The sequence below is a fragment of the Gymnoscopelus microlampas genome, assembly GCF_963454915.1.
Source record: "Gymnoscopelus microlampas genome assembly, chromosome: 14".
In the NCBI taxonomy this organism is placed as follows: Eukaryota; Metazoa; Chordata; class Actinopteri; order Myctophiformes; family Myctophidae; genus Gymnoscopelus; species Gymnoscopelus microlampas.
The window spans coordinates 38,241,856-38,260,157 of NC_139951.1; the positions used below are offsets into that span (position 1 = coordinate 38,241,856).

General features: G+C 41.6%; 1 protein-coding gene across 2 annotated transcripts in view; it reads right to left on the minus strand.

Annotated features, from left to right (window-relative positions):
* Positions 1 to 764: 764 nt before the first annotated feature.
* The window catches only part of chst15 (carbohydrate sulfotransferase 15), a 66,611-nt gene continuing 49,073 nt past the window's right edge, over positions 765 to 18,302 (minus strand). For both annotated transcript variants that reach the window (XM_084078049.1, XM_084078050.1), the window contains 4 exons: positions 16,275 to 16,434; positions 11,686 to 11,842; positions 6,133 to 6,280; positions 765 to 1,434 (listed from right to left, as the gene is read on the minus strand). In XM_084078049.1, coding sequence (XP_083934175.1) covers positions 1,229 to 1,434; positions 6,133 to 6,280; positions 11,686 to 11,842; positions 16,275 to 16,434 — 671 coding nt within the window. In that variant the 3' untranslated portion in view covers positions 765 to 1,228. The remainder of the gene's footprint in view (positions 1,435 to 6,132; positions 6,281 to 11,685; positions 11,843 to 16,274; positions 16,435 to 18,302) is intronic.

The window sequence follows — 18,302 nt, forward strand, 5'->3', positions numbered from 1 at the left end:
GTCAAACTAAATGTGTATTGCCTACAATTCCAAGTGCTTGACTGCTTGTCAGGGTGGGGGGTCCCCAGTTCAAATATGATTGTTTTCGGGGGTCGTGGCCTGAAAAGTTTGGGAACCCTTGCCATAGATGGGCTATTGATGTCAGCGTGTGCGATGCCATTTTTACATCCACCAGTAGATGGCAGTGTTGGTATACAAAATACTGCTACCCTTATTATCAGAGCTGTGCTTCCCCTTAGGTCTTTGTCCAGTGCCAGTGTGTACTCTGTTTATACCATATTCAATGTGTCTTTCTTCTCACTCTTTGTATTTACTTATAGAAGTTATCTATTCACTTGGCTATTTTGAGACATAGCCTTGTTTATATACTTCAGATTCAGTTCAGAGAGAGAGAGAGAGAGAGAGAGAGAGAGAGAGAGAGAGAGAGAGAGAGAGAGAGAGAGAGAGAGAGAGAGAGAGAGAGAGAGAGAGAGAGAGAGAGAGAGAGAGAGAGAGAGAGAGAGAGAGAGAGAGAGAGAGAGAGAGAGAGAGAGAGAGAGAGAGAGAGAGAGAGAGAGAGAGAGAGAGAGAGAGAGAGAGAGAGAGAGACCACTTAGGCCCTGAGCCAGACTTTTTTGTTTTTAATTAGAAATTTAAGTAGAAATGAAGAGAAAAACTATTCACCAAGTAAAGTGGTTTGGACTCTGGAACACAGTTTGACCTCCTTATTACTGTATTTGAAACAAAACACATCAAACCAAGCCAGACAACACAGGAGTCTTAACTCTTTGAGTCCACTGTTTTATTTTGTACATCTGGTCACAAAAAAGGATCAATATCGCACGCACGCACGCACACACACACACACACACACGCACGCACGCACACACGCACACACGCACACACGCACTCACACACTCACACACTCAAACACAAAGGAAATCATTGGAACAAACCCAGTTGTGCTATTTTGTTCTTTGTTCTTGATTTGATTCATCTCCACTTTTTTTTATAACTTAAAAAAATAATTTAAATAACATCGATTTTTCATGGGCACTTTATAGAGATGAAACAAAAATAACCAAAAAAATAATGATCGCCGGTTGATGTGTCAGTGGTTTCTTTTTTTTACCCCCTTCTTCTTCATCGCCTTCCTCTTCCTCCTCGTTCTGAGCGATAGAGACAGTCGTTTATAAGGATGATTTTATACTTAGTTGCGTGACACAACCACGGTATAAAAATCAGGCATTTAAATATGCTTCGAATGGTCCTTCTCCCAGCGGAAGGAGTCGTTCCGCAGAACTTTGGCCAGCTTCTCGTTGAAGGGCGTGTAGAAGTCCCTCAGGATCTCCTTGGTGATGGGCAGCATGGGGCCCAGGTTCTTGTCGGCCGGACGCCTGGTGTTGGAGGCCGGGCTGTGGGTGATCTCTGCCTCCTTCTGCTCCGTCACTGGCCCTGGTAGAACACACACAACATATCAGTTTATATTTGTTTGCTGTTGGCAGTGATGGAAAGTAACTAAGTACATTTACTTGAGTACTGTACTTGAGTACAATTTTGAGGTATTTGTACTTTACTTGAGTATTTCCAATTTCCAATACTTTTACTTCTACTCCACTACATCTCAGAGGCAAATATTGTACTTTTACTCCACTACATTTATTTGAAAACTTTAGTTACTAGTTACTTTTCAGATATAAACTATGATATAATGAAACATACATTAACCACTTTAAACCTATTTTATACCTAGGCTATTTGAAAATAGCAGATCTACAAGCTCACAACGCGTCGCATCGCGACGCGTTGTGAGCTTGTAGATCGGCTATTTTCAAATATTTAGTACTTTTACTTTTGATACTTTAAGTACATTTTGATGCCAATACTTTTGTACTTTTACTCAAGTAATGTTTTTATTCTGGACTTTTACTTGTAACAGAGTATTTTTATATTGCAGTATTGGTACTTTTACTTAAGTAAAGAATTTGAGTACTTTTTCCACCACTGGCTGTCGGATAGAAACCTTGTATGTCCAAAACTGTTATGGAAAAAAGAACCGGAGCTCCCATGGATCCGATGTAGTTATTGTTTAGTCAAAAGATCTGACTATTTGACTATTTTTGGCCAATATAATGACATGCCCAAAATAGGAATGCCATGTTGAAAGTTGTTAAAGCTGCCATCTGGAACTTATTTGAATAAAACATTAACCAATCTTTATGTGTGAGTCACTCTTGGACAGACTGGAATAATAGACGCTTGTTGCAGGTTGAACTGAACTTGCAATAGAATACAATAAGACAAAAATAAATCTCCCGCACGCAAACAAGGTCTAAAGACTGTGTGTTTCTCTTCTCAGTCTGTCACGCCCCTAGCATGACGCACCTAGCATGACGCACCTTTCCTTATAAAGAGACCTGCAAGGGGTTGAACACGCTACAGCCATTAGTAGACACACCACAATACGAGAAGGCCAATAAATACTATAATAATATTGAATATAAAGTATACAAGTATACAGTATACCAGGGGTTCTCAACCTTTTCAGGCCGCGACCCCCAAAATAATGATATTATTTCCCGCGACCCCCCGCGTGCACGCGCGCGGTCCCGTTCGCGCGCGCAAAGGTTATTTAATTATAATAGGTTATTTGATAATTGTTTATTATCAAAACATTTTTGCAAAAAGTGGGTAAATTGAGTAAATTAACTGATAAAACATGAATTAAAGATAACATATTTTGTTAAAAAAAAAAAAAAAAAAACTTTTTTTTTTTCAAATTCACCAAAAAATATGGCGACCCCCCCAAATCATTTGGCGACCCCCAGGTTGAGAACCACTGCAGTATACAAGTATACCGGTACATCTGCAGTGGTTAGAGGTGGGTCTCCCCACTCCCTCCATTGAGACATTTAGACCCTGGTGTTGGGAAGGACACCTGCAGGTTGACAACTATTCTTCCTGAAGCTCATAGTGCAATATCTACCCTGACCAAGCAGGGAAGCTTTATTGGCAGAGGTGCAGCGATTTTGGTCTCTCATGTGGGAGACCAGGTAGGAGTGTTGATTTTGACAGAAAATGTTGTTTTAGTTTTAGTCATAGTCTTTTGAATAAAATTCCATTTAGTTTTAGTCATATTTTAGTCATCTGAAATGTTTTAGTTTTAGTCTAGTTTTAGTCGCCTAAATATCATGAAGATTATAGTCAACTAAATCTACAGTTGATTTGGTCGACTAAAACTTATTTTGGCAGGAATTGATGGCGTCATAATGGCTGATTTCACACTTGGTTGCATGCTGAAAATAGCAGATCTACAAGCTCACAACGCGTCGCGCTGCGACGCGTTGTGAGCTTGTAGATCTGCTATTTTCAGAGCGCAACACCCGTCGCAACCAAACATAAAATGACTTGTCTTTTAGTCCTACAGGATCTCTTCTCCACTAGTCCCTCGCTAACATTTTAGTCTAGTTTTTATCAGTTGACGAAATTGTCAATATATTTAGTCTTAGTTTTAGTCATCATAGCTTAGTTTTTGTTTGGTTTTCGTCAGTGAAAAAGGTTTTAGTCGACGAAATCAACACTGCCAGGTAGCACATCAAAGTTATGGATTGAAGCTCTGCGTTTATGCATGGGTGAAGTGAGGAGGCTTCCTGACGCGTGATTATGAATACTGGCCAATCACAGCGGGTTTTGCCTAGAACTGCGGTGGGATCCATAATAACGCCTTCCTGACTGCTTAATAGCATTTCCTTATACTGCCATTTATTTACAACCACACACACACACGCACGCACGCACGCACGCACGCACGCACGCACGCACGCACGCACGCACGCACGCACGCACGCACGCACACACACACACACACACACGCACACGCACACGCACACGCACACGCACACACGCACACACACACCGTTCTTTATAACTCTATCTCACACACACACACACACACACACACACACACACACACACACACACACACACACACACACACACACACACAGGCCCAAGAGACATCCCACCCCTTCGAGTGCTCTCTCAAAGCACATTAAGCACTTAAGCCTGATTTATATTTCATCGTACAGTGGTATAGCGCGGTGGAAATAGTCCATCTGCAAAAATGTATACAAACATTAATGAAAAATATGTTTCTTCCTTCTTTTCTTTTCACATTTTCACTTGTATTGATCATTCAGAGCTGGTCCATGGATGTAGCTCAGAATAAAGTGCAACAGAGTCCAACGGACTGTTCCATAGTAGTACACAGCATCAGCATCTGTTCACTTCCGATTCATTTCAGACTTGCAGGGAGATAATCACACCAACGGCTCTGAAGAACTGAGCTTTAGGGCAATTCAACCTCCGGAGTGAGCGGCTGTCACAGCACAGGCAGAGGGCACTGCCAACACACACACGCGCGCGCACATACACACACACACACACACACACACACACACACACACACACACACACACACACACACACACACACACACACACGATCGACCAAAAGGCCCCTCGGGATCGACCGATCGATCGTAAAGACATGGATGCCCACCCCTGATGTAAACTCTCTCTCTCTCTCTCTCTCTCTCTCTCTCTCTCTCTCTCTCTCTCTCTCTCTCTCCCCCCACCCCCCTCCATCCCTCTCTCCCTCCCCAGACCCCTAACTAAAAAGCTATTTCCTTCACCAGTTTAAGGTGGAGCCTTTTCTGCTGAGCCAGGCCAAAGTGTGTGGAGGTTATAGTGAGAGTGGCTTTTTGAGTGCAGACGAAGCAGACTTTAGCTATAGGTTCAACGGGGATGGCACATGGGTTAAACACTAAAGACAGCATAATGGTTTGCCAATTGATCTGCTGTGGGAGCTGAGAGATTCAGATCATGCTCCTTGGAGAGCCCAAGGGGACAAGCAGCGAAAAACAAATCATTACAAATCATTTATTGTGTATTCCTCGACTATATTGCACATACATAGACTTAGAGAGGCATCATTACCTACTGTATGCCTGTTACCGCCTGGCCTCGTATTGATCGGTGCACAGATGAAAGAATGACTGCTGCTCTCTAACCACAGTCTCTCCCGCATATACTGTACTGTAGGAAGCTAGAACTTCTATGGCTCATACAAAGTATAGCAGTGGTGGAAGAAGTACTCACATTTTGTACGTAAGTAAAAGTACCAATACCGCAAAGTAGAAATAAAAGTTCGAAATTTAAAAAAAAGTACAAAAGTATTGGCATCAAAATGTACTTAAAGTACCAAAAGTGGAAAGTACTTATTATGCAGGAAAATGTTTTAGCGGATCTACAAGCTCACATTGTGAGCTTGTAGATCGTCTATTTTCATATGGCCGAAATGTGTATAGGGCAGAAGTGGTTATGTTTTGTAATAATAATCGAAATCTACAAAGTAACTACTGTAGTAGTAACTAATGTTTTCAAATCATTGTAGTGGATTAAAAGTACAATATTTGCCTCTAAGATGTAGTGGAGTAGAAGTAAAAGTACAGACAATTGGAAATACTCGTACAGTACTTGAGTAAGTTACATTCCACCACTGCAAAGTAGAATCAGGGACGTGCACAGATAGACTGTAGGTGGTGCTGAAAGGTGTTGAAAAAAATAAAAACAAAGTTGTTTTTTTTCAGTTTACAGCAGGGGTCTTCAACAGGGGGTCCGGGACCCCTAGGGGGTCCTCAGAGTTACTACAGGGGGTCCGCCAAATCTTTATGTGATATGATTTTTCTTTTTACCATAACCACTCGAAACCTAGCATCCCTTTTCTGAGGAGAACTTTAGCCAAACATAGCAGATCTACAAGCCCACAACGCCTCGCAGCGCGAGGCGTTGTGGGCTTGTAGATCGGCTATTTTTGGCAAAGAGGTATAGGTGTAGAGGGAAAAAAGAGCAGACCAAGTAAACAAAAAAAAGTATAATTTACTTGAGAACCTGCCCCTCAAAATGTCTGTGCACGCCACTGAGTAGAATCATTGGCCAAAAGGAGATTCATTCATTCATTCATTTACCAGGGACAATACACATCACATTAATCAATATTTCTGTGTCCACATCAGTGTATTAACCGTGCCAATTGAGGCTTCTTGGTCTACTATCGATGATGGATCTCGGGATGTTTTTTTTGCACACTCACCCAGGTTGAGGAAATTGAAGACTTTGTGCATTGTGTATTTCCTGTTGGAGGCGTGGTCTTCCAGGCGCAGCACCAGAATCTGATCCCGGCTAAAGACCGTCAGCCAGTCCATTATGTACACAATGTACAGGCCAACCTGCAGTCTGACCTGCAAGACACATAATGAGAGAATCGATATGAGATACTGCCATTTATGTCCGGGCAATTTCCTCCCCTAAAGCGGAAAGAAAGACACAAAGTACAAATTCAATACATGCAATGGCTAACCTGCACCGCTTTTAACCACTTACCTCATTGACTGCCAGAAATAAAACATTGTTTGCTAAATCATTGGCGTGTCTGTGAGGGAAAAAAAGTCATCGCGACCCCCTGTTCGCTTGTTATATTATATAGCATGTCTCGTCAAAAATGCAAAGTAAAACCAGAGAGGCGAGATACAGGCTTTTTCCTAAATCGATTAACAAGGAAGTGAATGGAGGAGTTAATCTTGGAGATCACGTGATCTCTGTGTGTCTGAGGATGAAATGGTCACTCGTGTGTCAGCGAACAGCGCCATCTAGTGGAAAAACACTGAAAACACCAAAATGGCAGTTTGGGCCTTTTGGGATAAAACACGTCAAACACGTACAATGGCAGTGAATGAATGAGTTAAGCCCAATATACTTTGTCAGACGTACGACAAATAGCAAAAAAAAGAAATCATCTCCACACAGTACAATCAATTTGTGTCTCCTACCGGAACCGCTGCCTACCGGTCCACTGGTCATCAAATTATTGGCTTAGGAAAGCAACAAAAACAAAAAAAATATCCATGAATTCAAGTCTCCATGGGGTGACTAATCGATAGAAAAAATGTATTTTTTTGGGGTGAACTATCCCTTTAATCATAATGTGTAAAGAATTGACCTTTAGAAGTCCCGATCCTTAACTGTTTAGTCAGCTTGGCTGTCGGCTGTATAAGAAAGCCGCAATAGATCTCAGGCTTTTGAGCATGGTGCCCCTTGAGCAAGGCACCCCCGGCGTTGGCAAGACTTGATTCTAAATTTTCCAATTTCATTCTAAATTAACCATTGATCTCTGCCATGTCGTCTGGAGACCGCCTGATTGTCCATAAAGCTGAGGCATTATGAGAATCCGAGGCTGTTGGAACGGTTTATATAGATTTCTCTATAAGCTGCGTAGCGGCATGAGCACTAAGACGCCCGCAGCATGCATCTGCAGAGACTGTAAGTGTAATTGACTGTAATTAGGATGAAACACTGCGTGTTGGGCCTTTTCTTTTGCAGCCTCTCTTGCTGTCTTGGCTTAAAACTATAAGTGCTATTCTTCAGAATATACGATGGACCAGACAGCTAAACAACTCTCCTCCCTTTTTGCGGTAACAATATGGCACGCAACGCTAAAGGCCAATCACGCGCTCTCTCGCCGCTGTTGATTTGTCTTGTTCGACCTCGCCTCTCATCTCTGTATTAACCCATTAAGACCGGGAACGCATCTCAGTCATTTTAAGATTCCTTTGGGCTATTCAAAAAAAATGCAGATCTACAAGTTCATAGCGCGGCACCGAGTGCCGCGCTATCAACTTGTAGTTCTGCAATTTTTTTGAAAAATCTTGAAAATGTGTGTGAATCTTTAAATATACATATTTTTATATTTTTTAACATTTGTAACCCAAATCTTTGCTTCAAATGTCTTCTAAATCCTAACAGTTAAAAAAAAAAAAAAATGTTTTGTTGCTATAATATATCATTGGTTCTCAAACCTTTTCATGTCAAGGACCCCCAAAATTATATGTATTTGGCCGCGGACCCATATCTCAAAATATTTTGTTCCAGGGACCCCCAGAAGATAAGATTTGAGTTACAAATGTTCGCTTTAAAAATATATATATTCAAAGATATTTTCATATTTTCAAGATTTTTCAAAAAAATAGCAGATCTACAAGCTCGTGCCGCGCTATGAGCTTGTATATCTGCTCTTTTTGAATAGCAAAAAAGTATAAAATAATGGTTAAAGTGGTTACACAGATGCGTTCCCGGTCTTAATGGGTTAAACCCTCTATGGAGGGTCCGCGGCGGTGCATTAGACGCACAGCTCCACAGAGAAAGGCTGTAGTGTAATGCATCTCACATGGTCTAATAAGTCAGAGGAGATATTAGTGGATGGACAATTAAGCCAGGAAGGGAGAATGAGCATACTCCCCAAGGGACAATAAACATCCTCCACTGGCAGGCGGAGAGAGAGAGAGAGAGGCCAGCAGAGAGAAAAAGCACTGCCTGGAAGAGGAAGAGAAGGAGGAGGAGGGGGAGGAGGAGATGGCGGTGGTGGTGGGCAGTGGTGTAAAGTAACTAAGTACGTTTACTCAAGTACCCATTGAGACCTGAAGCCGATTCTACATGTCTCCTAAATCTCAACAGTATTCTCAAAAACGTATGTTTCTATATCAGTGGTGCTCAATCTTTTTCATGTCAAGGACCCCCAGAATTATATGTATTTGGCCGCGGACCCCCATCAAAATATGTTGTTCCAGGGACCCCCCAGAAGCAAAGATTTGAGTAAAAAATGTTCGCTTAAAACATATAAATATATTAAAAGATTTGATTTTGCACACATTTTCACGATTTTTCAAAAATAGCAGATCTACAAGCTCGTAGCGCGGCACTCGGTGCCGCGCTATGAGCTTGTATACCTGCTATTTTTGAATAGCCCAAAGTGAATAATTAGTAAAATAATACTTTTTAGCTCAAATCTAAAAATGACAAGGTTCCAGGTCTTAATGGGTTAAGTACAATTTTTAGGTACTTTTACTTCACTGGAGTATTACCAATTTTCAGTACTTTTGCTTCTGCTCCACTACATCTCAATAGGCAAATATTGTACTTTTACTCCACTACAATTATTTGAAAACTTTGGTTACTTTGCAGATACAAATTATTACATTATAAAACATACATTAACCACTTTAGCCCTATTTTATACCTAGGACATTTGAAAATAGCCGATTTACAAGCTTGTAGATCTGCTATTTTCAAACATCTTAGTACTTTTACTTTTGGTACTTTAACTCATTCAGTGCCCAGCTTATTTATGGAATTTTGGCTCTGAGTGCCACAGCCAAAATTCATTGTAAAAAAAAAAGTGCTTAGGAGCCGAGATGCAGCCTTTTTCAGTAAGAAGTTAAACAAAGAGTAATCTGAGTTCCCAGAAGTTTTCGCCAGCTCTGGCGAGGAACTTCTGGGCCAGAGCCCTGGTATTTGTGGGCGGGATGTATCTTACGCTCTGAATCTGAGCGGACACGCCTCTTACCGGTCTGAGAGCTGTGCAACTCGTCTAAAAAGTCCGACGAGAGGCAAACAGCAGTACACAACAATGGCGGCCGAAATTTCTCAAGGGGAAATTGCTTCCCGTCGATCCTATTTAGATGCAACACCTACTGCATGTGGATCCTGCCCCCTTTTCTTCATTGGCTGTTGATTTGAATCACAACGCAGTGGCCGCGCCCCTGCTGTCCAAGCTCCGACGCTAACCCTCCCAGACTAAACAAAGAGTGAATGGAGCAGCAAATCTTCAAATCATCATATCTTGGGTTCTGAACATTTTTTTCCATTGGACGTCTTAGACGTCCAGTGGCACTGAATGAGTTAAGTACATTTTGATACCAATACTTTTGTACTTTTACTCAAGTAAAATTTGATTTCCAGGCTTTTACTTGTTACAGAGTATTTCTACATTGCAGTATCGATACTTTTACTTAAGTAAAACATTTGAGTGCTTTTTCAACACTGGGTGGGGTGGGGAGGGGAGGGGTTGGCACCCTCCCACCCCCTCTTCCCTCGCTCAGCCACTTTGCCTGAGGACAACTGTGGAAAACGCTGGCCTAAGGCCCAGATACTGACTGGTGGTACTGAGTGTGTGGGACTGTGTGAGAATGACCATGAGAAGCAGAGTCTACCACCAGCTCCATGATGCAGATCAGTCCAGGCTTTCTTTTTGTGCAAAGAGACTGGTTCTTTGGGGGTTGACTGTGTGACTTGTGATTTTAACAGAGCAGCCAACTCTTTTCATAGTAGTACAAGCTTTAGCGTGCCGCTAACAAAGACAGGGGGTTTTTCACTTCTGTCCACCTCTTCTATCTTGACTCTCTCTCTCTCTCTCTCTCTCTCTCTCTCTGACTGCGCTTAATCCATTAAGACCGAGAACACATCTGTGTCATTTTAAGATTTTTTTGGCTATTCAAAATTAGCAGATATACAAAGCTAGATCTGCTATTTTTTGAAAAATCGTGGAAAATTTGTGCAAATCTTTGAATATATATACACTGCTCAAAAAAATAAAGGGAACACTTTGATCCCTTAATTCTTTTGAGTTTTTTCATGAACTGTGTACATAATGCTAACGAAAACTGCTCAAAAGAATTAAGGGATCAAAGTGTTCCCTTTATTTTTTTGAGCAGCTTATATACATGTTTTAAAGCAAACATTTTTAACACATTGTGTGACAAAAAACGGACCGTTTTTGAGAAGCTATGCGTTATGTGCCATAAACGGTCCGGAACGTTTTTGGCCCATTTTTCTTTTTATATATTTTTCCCACGTGGGGCGCTCTAATGAAACTTTGGGATCATCCAAGGAGTCTCTGAGAAGGAGAGGCCGGATGTGGATCCATGTCAAAAATGCTTCCGTTCGTCCGCTCCAATGTTAACTCCTTGACTAAAAGCTTAATATCTCCTATTTATTTTTAACGTGGTGGAAGTGAGACGTTTTCGATCGATCGGCGATCACTCTGCAATGGAGGATCACATTAGAAATATTATTGTTCCAGGCGTTAGTCGGGACCCTCTGCTGTCTCGCACGCACGCTTTGTTCACATGCACATCCGCGTCGGGGCTTCTACAGCACGAAACATATCTGCGTACGTGGATGGAAGATACGCTGGCACTGAACGTACCCTATTTTAATAAACCTCTGGCACACGATGTGATAACTCCGATCTGTGCTTCTGGGGGTCCCTGGAACAACATATTTTTGAGATGTCCAAAGAAATCCAAAGAAAGTGACACAGATGCGTTCCCGAACCCGTTAAGACCTGGAACTGTGTCATTTTTAGATTTGAGCTAAAAAGCATTATTTTACACTTTGGGCTATTAAAAAATAGCAGATCTACAAGCTCATAGCGCGGCACCGAGTGCCGCGCTATGAGCTTGTAGATCTGCTATTTTTGAAAAATCGTGAAAATGTGTGAGAATCTTTGAATATATATATTTTTAAAGCGAACATTTTTAACTCAAATCTTTGCTTCTGGGGGGTCCCTAGAACAACATATTTTGATGGGGGTCCGTGGCCAAATACATATAATTTTGGGGGTCCTTGACATGAAAAGGTTTGAGCACCACTGATATAGAAACATACGTTTTTCAGAAAACTGTTGAGATTTAGGAGACATGTAGAATCGGCTTCAGGTCTCAATGGGTTAAGCACTTCTTGGTGAACGGTGGCCCTATGCAGCTTTGTGAGACAAAAGCGAGGGGGTGTGTGTGGGTGCGTGCACACTCACTGGCATGGCGTTGTTGAGAGTAGTGTTGTAGACACAGGAGCGCATGGTGTACTCCGTAAGGCATCCCTCGAACAGCTGCAGAGACTCTGACACCTTCTCGTGGAAATCCTCCGCAGACTTATTGGCGATACCGAAGTATAGGTAATCAGAGTAGAGCCTGCAAGACAGCAGAATCAGAATTCGGCTTTATTGTCACAGGTTTACAGACAGTGGCGTGCACAGACATTTTGAGGGGCAGGTGCTCAAGTAAATTATACTTTTTTTTGTTTACTTGGTCTGCTCTTTTTCCCTCTACACCTGTACCTCTTTGCCAAAAATAGCCGATCTACAAGCCCACAACGCCTCGCAGCGCGAGGCGTTGTGGGCTTGTAGATCTACTATTTTTGGCCAAAGTTCTCCTCAGAAAAGGGATGCTAGGTTTCGAGTGGTTATGGTAAAAAGAAAAATCATATCACATAAAGATTTGGCGGACCCCCTGTAGTAACTCTGAGGACCCCCTAAGGGTCCCGGACCCCCTGTTGAAGACCCCTGCTGTAAACTGGGAAAAAAGGGCACTTCTGGTCAAGAGGGCAAAGGGCAGGTGCTCTAGCGCCACCTAGAGTCTATCTGTGCACGTCCCGTTATTTCCATAGAAAAAAGAAAGGGAGGAAGAAGAAGAGGGGAGGCGGGGAGGGGTAAGGGAGAAAGGAGCTCAAACAAGAAAAAAAAATCATCTACATAAGCAAAAGGTTTTGTGTTGAAACATTTGATCGTAGTTTAAAAGCCCACAGGATTAGATATTGCACAAAGCCATCTAGTTGCAACTGAACTGTGTCAAATCCTACTTTAGAGTATCATTCTTTGTGCTTGTTTTCATTTGTGTGGATACAAGGTGGGTGAGGTTTGCCATATGGCATAATATTAAATAAAAGTATTTTTAAATTAATTATTTTTTTATGTGATCTGTGACTGGATTGAATTACCTGGCAACATCAGAAATGCTCTGATGTTGTAAAACCTGTCAAATGTTTCAAGGAGGAGAAAATAAACACTCAAGATTACATCTCAGATGTTATTTCAGATAACACATCATCATCTCTCAGATCAATGTCTTAGTTGGATGGGGGTTATGTTTTCACACTGTCTGTCTGTCAGTCAGCCAAATCACTTGTATTTTCATGACATTAAGTGGAAATCGAGGTCACAATCAAGGTCAAGCTGGAGAATGCATGGGTTTTTATCCCTCTTTTGGGCATGTCATTATAGGCAAAACTGTAGGCTAAAACATTGTTTAAAAATACATTTAAAAATTGCGACGATAGATCTATCATAACACAAGCGATGTGAGCTTGTAGATTGCCAATTTTTTTCACTATTCATCGTTTGATGAAGTAGTATATTGGGCTTATGTGGTTAACTTTTGAGATTATTTAACTTTCTGGCCACAATCGAGGTCAAGGTCAAAAAGACATAATTGGTCATATTTAAGTGGGAAATGGCATAACTTTACTGTTTGATTGTTGATTGTATATTGGTGTAGATATGCGCTATAATGAGTGCAAACTTTTTTTTGTTCAGATAACATAGTATTTGATCCAGAACTGATTGTATGAAAAGGAATTGTTGAAATACAAACATAAACAAGCATTCCAATGCAAGAGATTGTTAAAAAAAATGCCTTGGTTGTAAATAAGTCTCATGTAATAAACACTACACAGTCAAACTAATTGAGCATACAATTCATTTCCTCTGGAACTCTTTTGTTGGGCTTGGTTGCACAGACTGTGATTTGACAAAGAGCAATTAAGGTGTGCATGTTCAGACATCCACCATAGCAAAGAATCAAGGTTGGGCTGAAAAATGAATCCCCATTTAAGGGAATCCCTTGCAGGCTTTCGCAATAAGCCACCCCGCGGCCACACACACACGCACTCACTCGCACTCACTCGCACGCACACACGCACACGCACACGCACACACACACGCACAGTCTATTGAGGCTTTACCATGGCACGATAGAACGGTTCTGAGAATGGTTAATAACGGTTCCAATTGCATTTCCATCTGCACAGTTTGGCATGAAGCCAGGCAGATTTTAATTTTGATTGTTAAAGGCTATAATGAGCCCAATCAATTTCTGATGAATTTGTATATTTGACCCTATTGCTGTCATATCTAACTCAAATTAAATTGTTATGCACATCCATTATGTTTGTCACTGGTCGAATTTGTTCTTCGAGACACGGACTAGCGACAGCAAGGCAGAAATGTGTTCACATTCACAGGCTAAAACGCTGCACTGGGCCTCATTCCCCTATCTTTTGACCAAACTCTAATCAAATGTTACAGTTAAAGATTGCCAATGATTGGCAAAGCTGGCACCAATCCACGATGGAAATAAGCCTTAGGGGCTTTCTTGTATTTTTATCCTCTGTGTGTATGCAGTGGTATAAAGTAACTAAGCACATTTTACAATTTTGAGGTGTTTCTTACTTTACTGGAGTATTTCCAGTTTTCAGTACTTTTACTTCAACTCCACTACATCTTAGAGACAAATGTAATACTTATACTCCACTACAATTATTATTGCAAAACACACATGAACCACTTCAGCCCTATATACATTTCGGCCATTTGAAAATAGCCGATCTACAAGCTCACGATGCGTCGCGATGCGACACATTGTGAGCTTGTAGATCTGCCATTTTCAAAAGTTTTTTTATACATGTTATACATTTGAAAACTTATGAAATGGGGCATTCTGCATGACTACTTTCTACTTTTGGTACTTTGAGTACATTTTGTTGCCAAAACTTTTGTACTTTTACTCAAGTAAAATTTGAATGCTGTACTTTTACTTGAAACAGAGTATTTCTACATTGCAGTATTGATACTTTTACTTAAGTAAGAAATGTGAGTACTTTTCCCTCCACTGTGTGTATGTTTGTGAAAGTGCTATCGTGCTCTTTCAATCAATCAAAACTACATATATTAGTGCACCGTCTTGAAGAATTGTAGAGGTGCCATGTGAGCATGCTAGATTAGATCAGGAGGAGGACATGCATACTTAATTTAACGTTATGTGCCCAACCATGTTCCCTTGACAAGACTGGAAAAAAGGCATCCGAACTTTTCAGTTGATTGCTTTTTGCCGGGGGCGTGTTTAATAAAGGTTGAGACTAATCTCTCTCTTTTCTCCCTCTCTCCACATCTCATCGGGATTGTCACACACGCACACACAGGTCTCTGTCCTGGGGCTGATTTTGTAATTCCAAAAAACCCAGGTTTAATCCATTGAATGCGGGAACGCATCTGTGTAATTTTAAGATTTTCAAAAATAGTGAAAATGTTTGCAAATCTTTGAATATATATATTTTTAAAAGCGAACATTTTGAACTCGAATCTTTGCTTCTGGGGGATTCTACAAATGTCTTCTAAAATCCTAACAGTTTTCTGAAAAACTTATGTTGCTATAATCATTGGTTCTCAAACTTTTTCATGTCAAGGACCCCCAAAATGCTATGTATTTGGCCGCGGACCCCCATCTCAAAATATTTTGTTCCAGGGACCCCCCATGAAGCAAAGATTTGAGTTACAAATGTTCCCTCTAAAAAATATATATATTTTCAAATATGCACAAATGTTTAAGACTTTTCAAAAATAGCCAAATAAATCTAAAATGACAGAGATGCATCCCCGGATTGAATGGGTTAAGAAAAAAGAAAACTGGCATGGTCTGCCGGCTTTCAGATACACAGTTGTGTAGCTGTGTAATCCTACATGTCATTACCTTTCAGTTTTATGCACAATTGACTGTCAACTCGTGTAGCTGTAGCCCTCATGACCTTAGTAATAGGCTGTTGTCTCATTACTGAAAATACAGCGAGGTTACTGTTGTTTTTTTTTGTCTTTTTCAAGATTTTCTTTTCGGCATTTCGGCTTTATTTCAGATAGGTCAGTGTAGAGAGACAGTCAAGACTAGATGGGTGTTGGATTCGAACTCAGGTCCTCGCACTCACAAGGAGCATAATGTGTACTATAGGCTTGACCTCGATTAGTCGGATTAGTCGACTAATCGATCGAGGGAATCTGATTCGACTGCCAATGACTTTGTCGAGTAATGTAAAAAAACAACAACATGATTCTACTGAGAGATTGGCATAATTTGTTATATAAATTAACTAATAGTTTGCCAAAAATAGGATATATATCATGATTTATTGGGAGAAATCAAGCAAGTAATGTTAAATCAGACATTAAGCACCCCCCAAATGGAATGATCCTCTATTGCCTTTTCTTTCTTTTTTGTTTTTGCATGATTCGACTGAGAGATTGGCTGTCGACTATAGGCAACTATTTGGCCAATCAGATTCGACTATATCAATTCTTGGTCGGGGACAGGCCTACAGTAACTGGTTGAGCCACCAGACACCCCAGTCACTGTACAGTAGCTTTTTGAAGGGATGTTCTGATTCCAGGTCCACTGTAGTGGAAAAACCCAAATGATAACCCTTCACACACAACTCCCAACAGTGGCACAGTGGACTCATTTGGCCTGGTTGGTTGTGGTGAAAAGGGTCATGGCAGAAGGAAAAAGGGATTTTCCCCACCTCTCCACCGGGTCCCTGAGCATGACGATGAACCTGGCGTCCGGCTGCAGGGCGTGGACAAAGTCCTGGATGAGGAACGGGGGCTCCACCCCCTCGGTTGTGTTGTCATAGAAATAGACCCAGGCGTTGTTGTCCCACATGGTGGACGCACTGGCTTCTCCTGCGGGAATGCACACGCGCACGCACACGCACACACACACACGCACACACACACACACACACACACACACACACACACACACACACACACACACACACACACACACACACACACACACACACACACACACACACACACACACACACACACACACACGCACACACACTTGAAATATTGATTTATGTCCACATAAACAAGTACAAGAATGCCTTATACAAAGGACATAATCACTGCCAGTGTAGTCAGATAATGGGAAAACAGCCAGTTAGTTACAAAGTGCATGTAAGGCAGAACATTGTTACATACAATAATGTTGGCATACTTGTCAAACACAGCAGACAACAATCATGGGTAAAGGAAACAACGCCTCCTCCAAATTGAGCGGCTTCCTATAATAGCTGATACTGAGCAGTACCTTGCTAACTGTTTGGCCCTCCTTTTGGAGAGGCTGGCCATTTGAAGGCCCCTCACAACCAACTTGTGCACGTGCCCTAGGCCAGTGGTTCTCAAACTTTTTCATGTCAAGTACCCCCAAAATGATATGTATTTGGCCACGGACCCCCTTCTCAAATATTTTGTTCAAGGGACCCTCCAGAAGCAAAGATTTTGAGTCACAAATGTTCGCTTTATAAAATATATATTCAAAGGTTTGCACAAATGTTCACGTTTAAAAAAAAAAAGCAATTCTTATGAGCTTGTATATCTGCTATTTTTGAATAGCCAAAGTATAAAAGGTTAAAATTATTGTGACGCTATATTAACTAATTTTGCTGGGGACCCCCTGGTACCCCCTCAAGGACCCACTTTGAGAACCAATGCCCTAGGCTACCAAAAATCTGTAGCCTAGCTCATACAAATACATACAGACATGTGTGTGCAGGCACATGTGTTCATAATCTATTATGCATTCAACATAACACAGACATCATTTTAACGACGGTGCACCTCGCCCACTCTCTTGGCGCTCCGCTTGATTTGGAAAACACAACATTTTTTCAGCAGCTCGCCACAAAAAAAAGCCTCTGGAATGCAAACAGGAACGTGGGAGACAGGCCACGTTACTGTAGAATGAAGAGGACAGAGACTCCGTGGCAGGAACACAACGCTGATCACAGGACAACACGTTTTGAACACAAATTCGGCAGAAAGACAAAACAGTAAACGCCCACCGGCTGTGAGTAAAACAATTATGGAAGGGGGGCTGCAGCCGTGTCCATCGCGTGGCGATGCTTCTATAGCCTGTAATGCATTGGTTCTCGAAGTGGGGTCTGGGGACCCCCAGGGGTCCTTGAGGGAGCTAAGTGATGGATAGTTAGGAACCATATGGACCCTTATGGGTCTGTAACTCTGAGAGTGTACAAATGGAACCAAATGGACCCGTCAGGGTCCATTTGGTTCCATTTGTACACTCTCAGAGTTACATTAGCATTGATTGTACAATATAAATTGGGGTCCCAGAGATAGAAATGCCATTAAATGTGGGTCCGTAGCCTAATGCATGTCAAACTGGGGGTCCTTGAAATTATAATGATTGAGAATCACTGCCGCAAAAATCCGTAAAAATCTTCTCTTATGGGGGGGTTCCTGGCATAGCTTTTCAAATGGGGGTCCGCAGGCTAATAAGTGTCAATTCGGGGGTCCTTGGCACAAAAAAAAAAGTTTGAGAACCACTAGCCTGTAATGAGTCAAAGGAGGTCATTTCTCAAACGACTTGAAGAGCTGAACATTTTTCCAGACAGAGAGAGGAATGATATCCATGACTCATTAGTGCTGCGTCTGCCTTCATTATCATCCTCCCATCTCTGAAGTGGTGCTGTGATGTATTAAGGGATGAAACGCAACAACAAGCCTTTATATCGGTGTGTCCC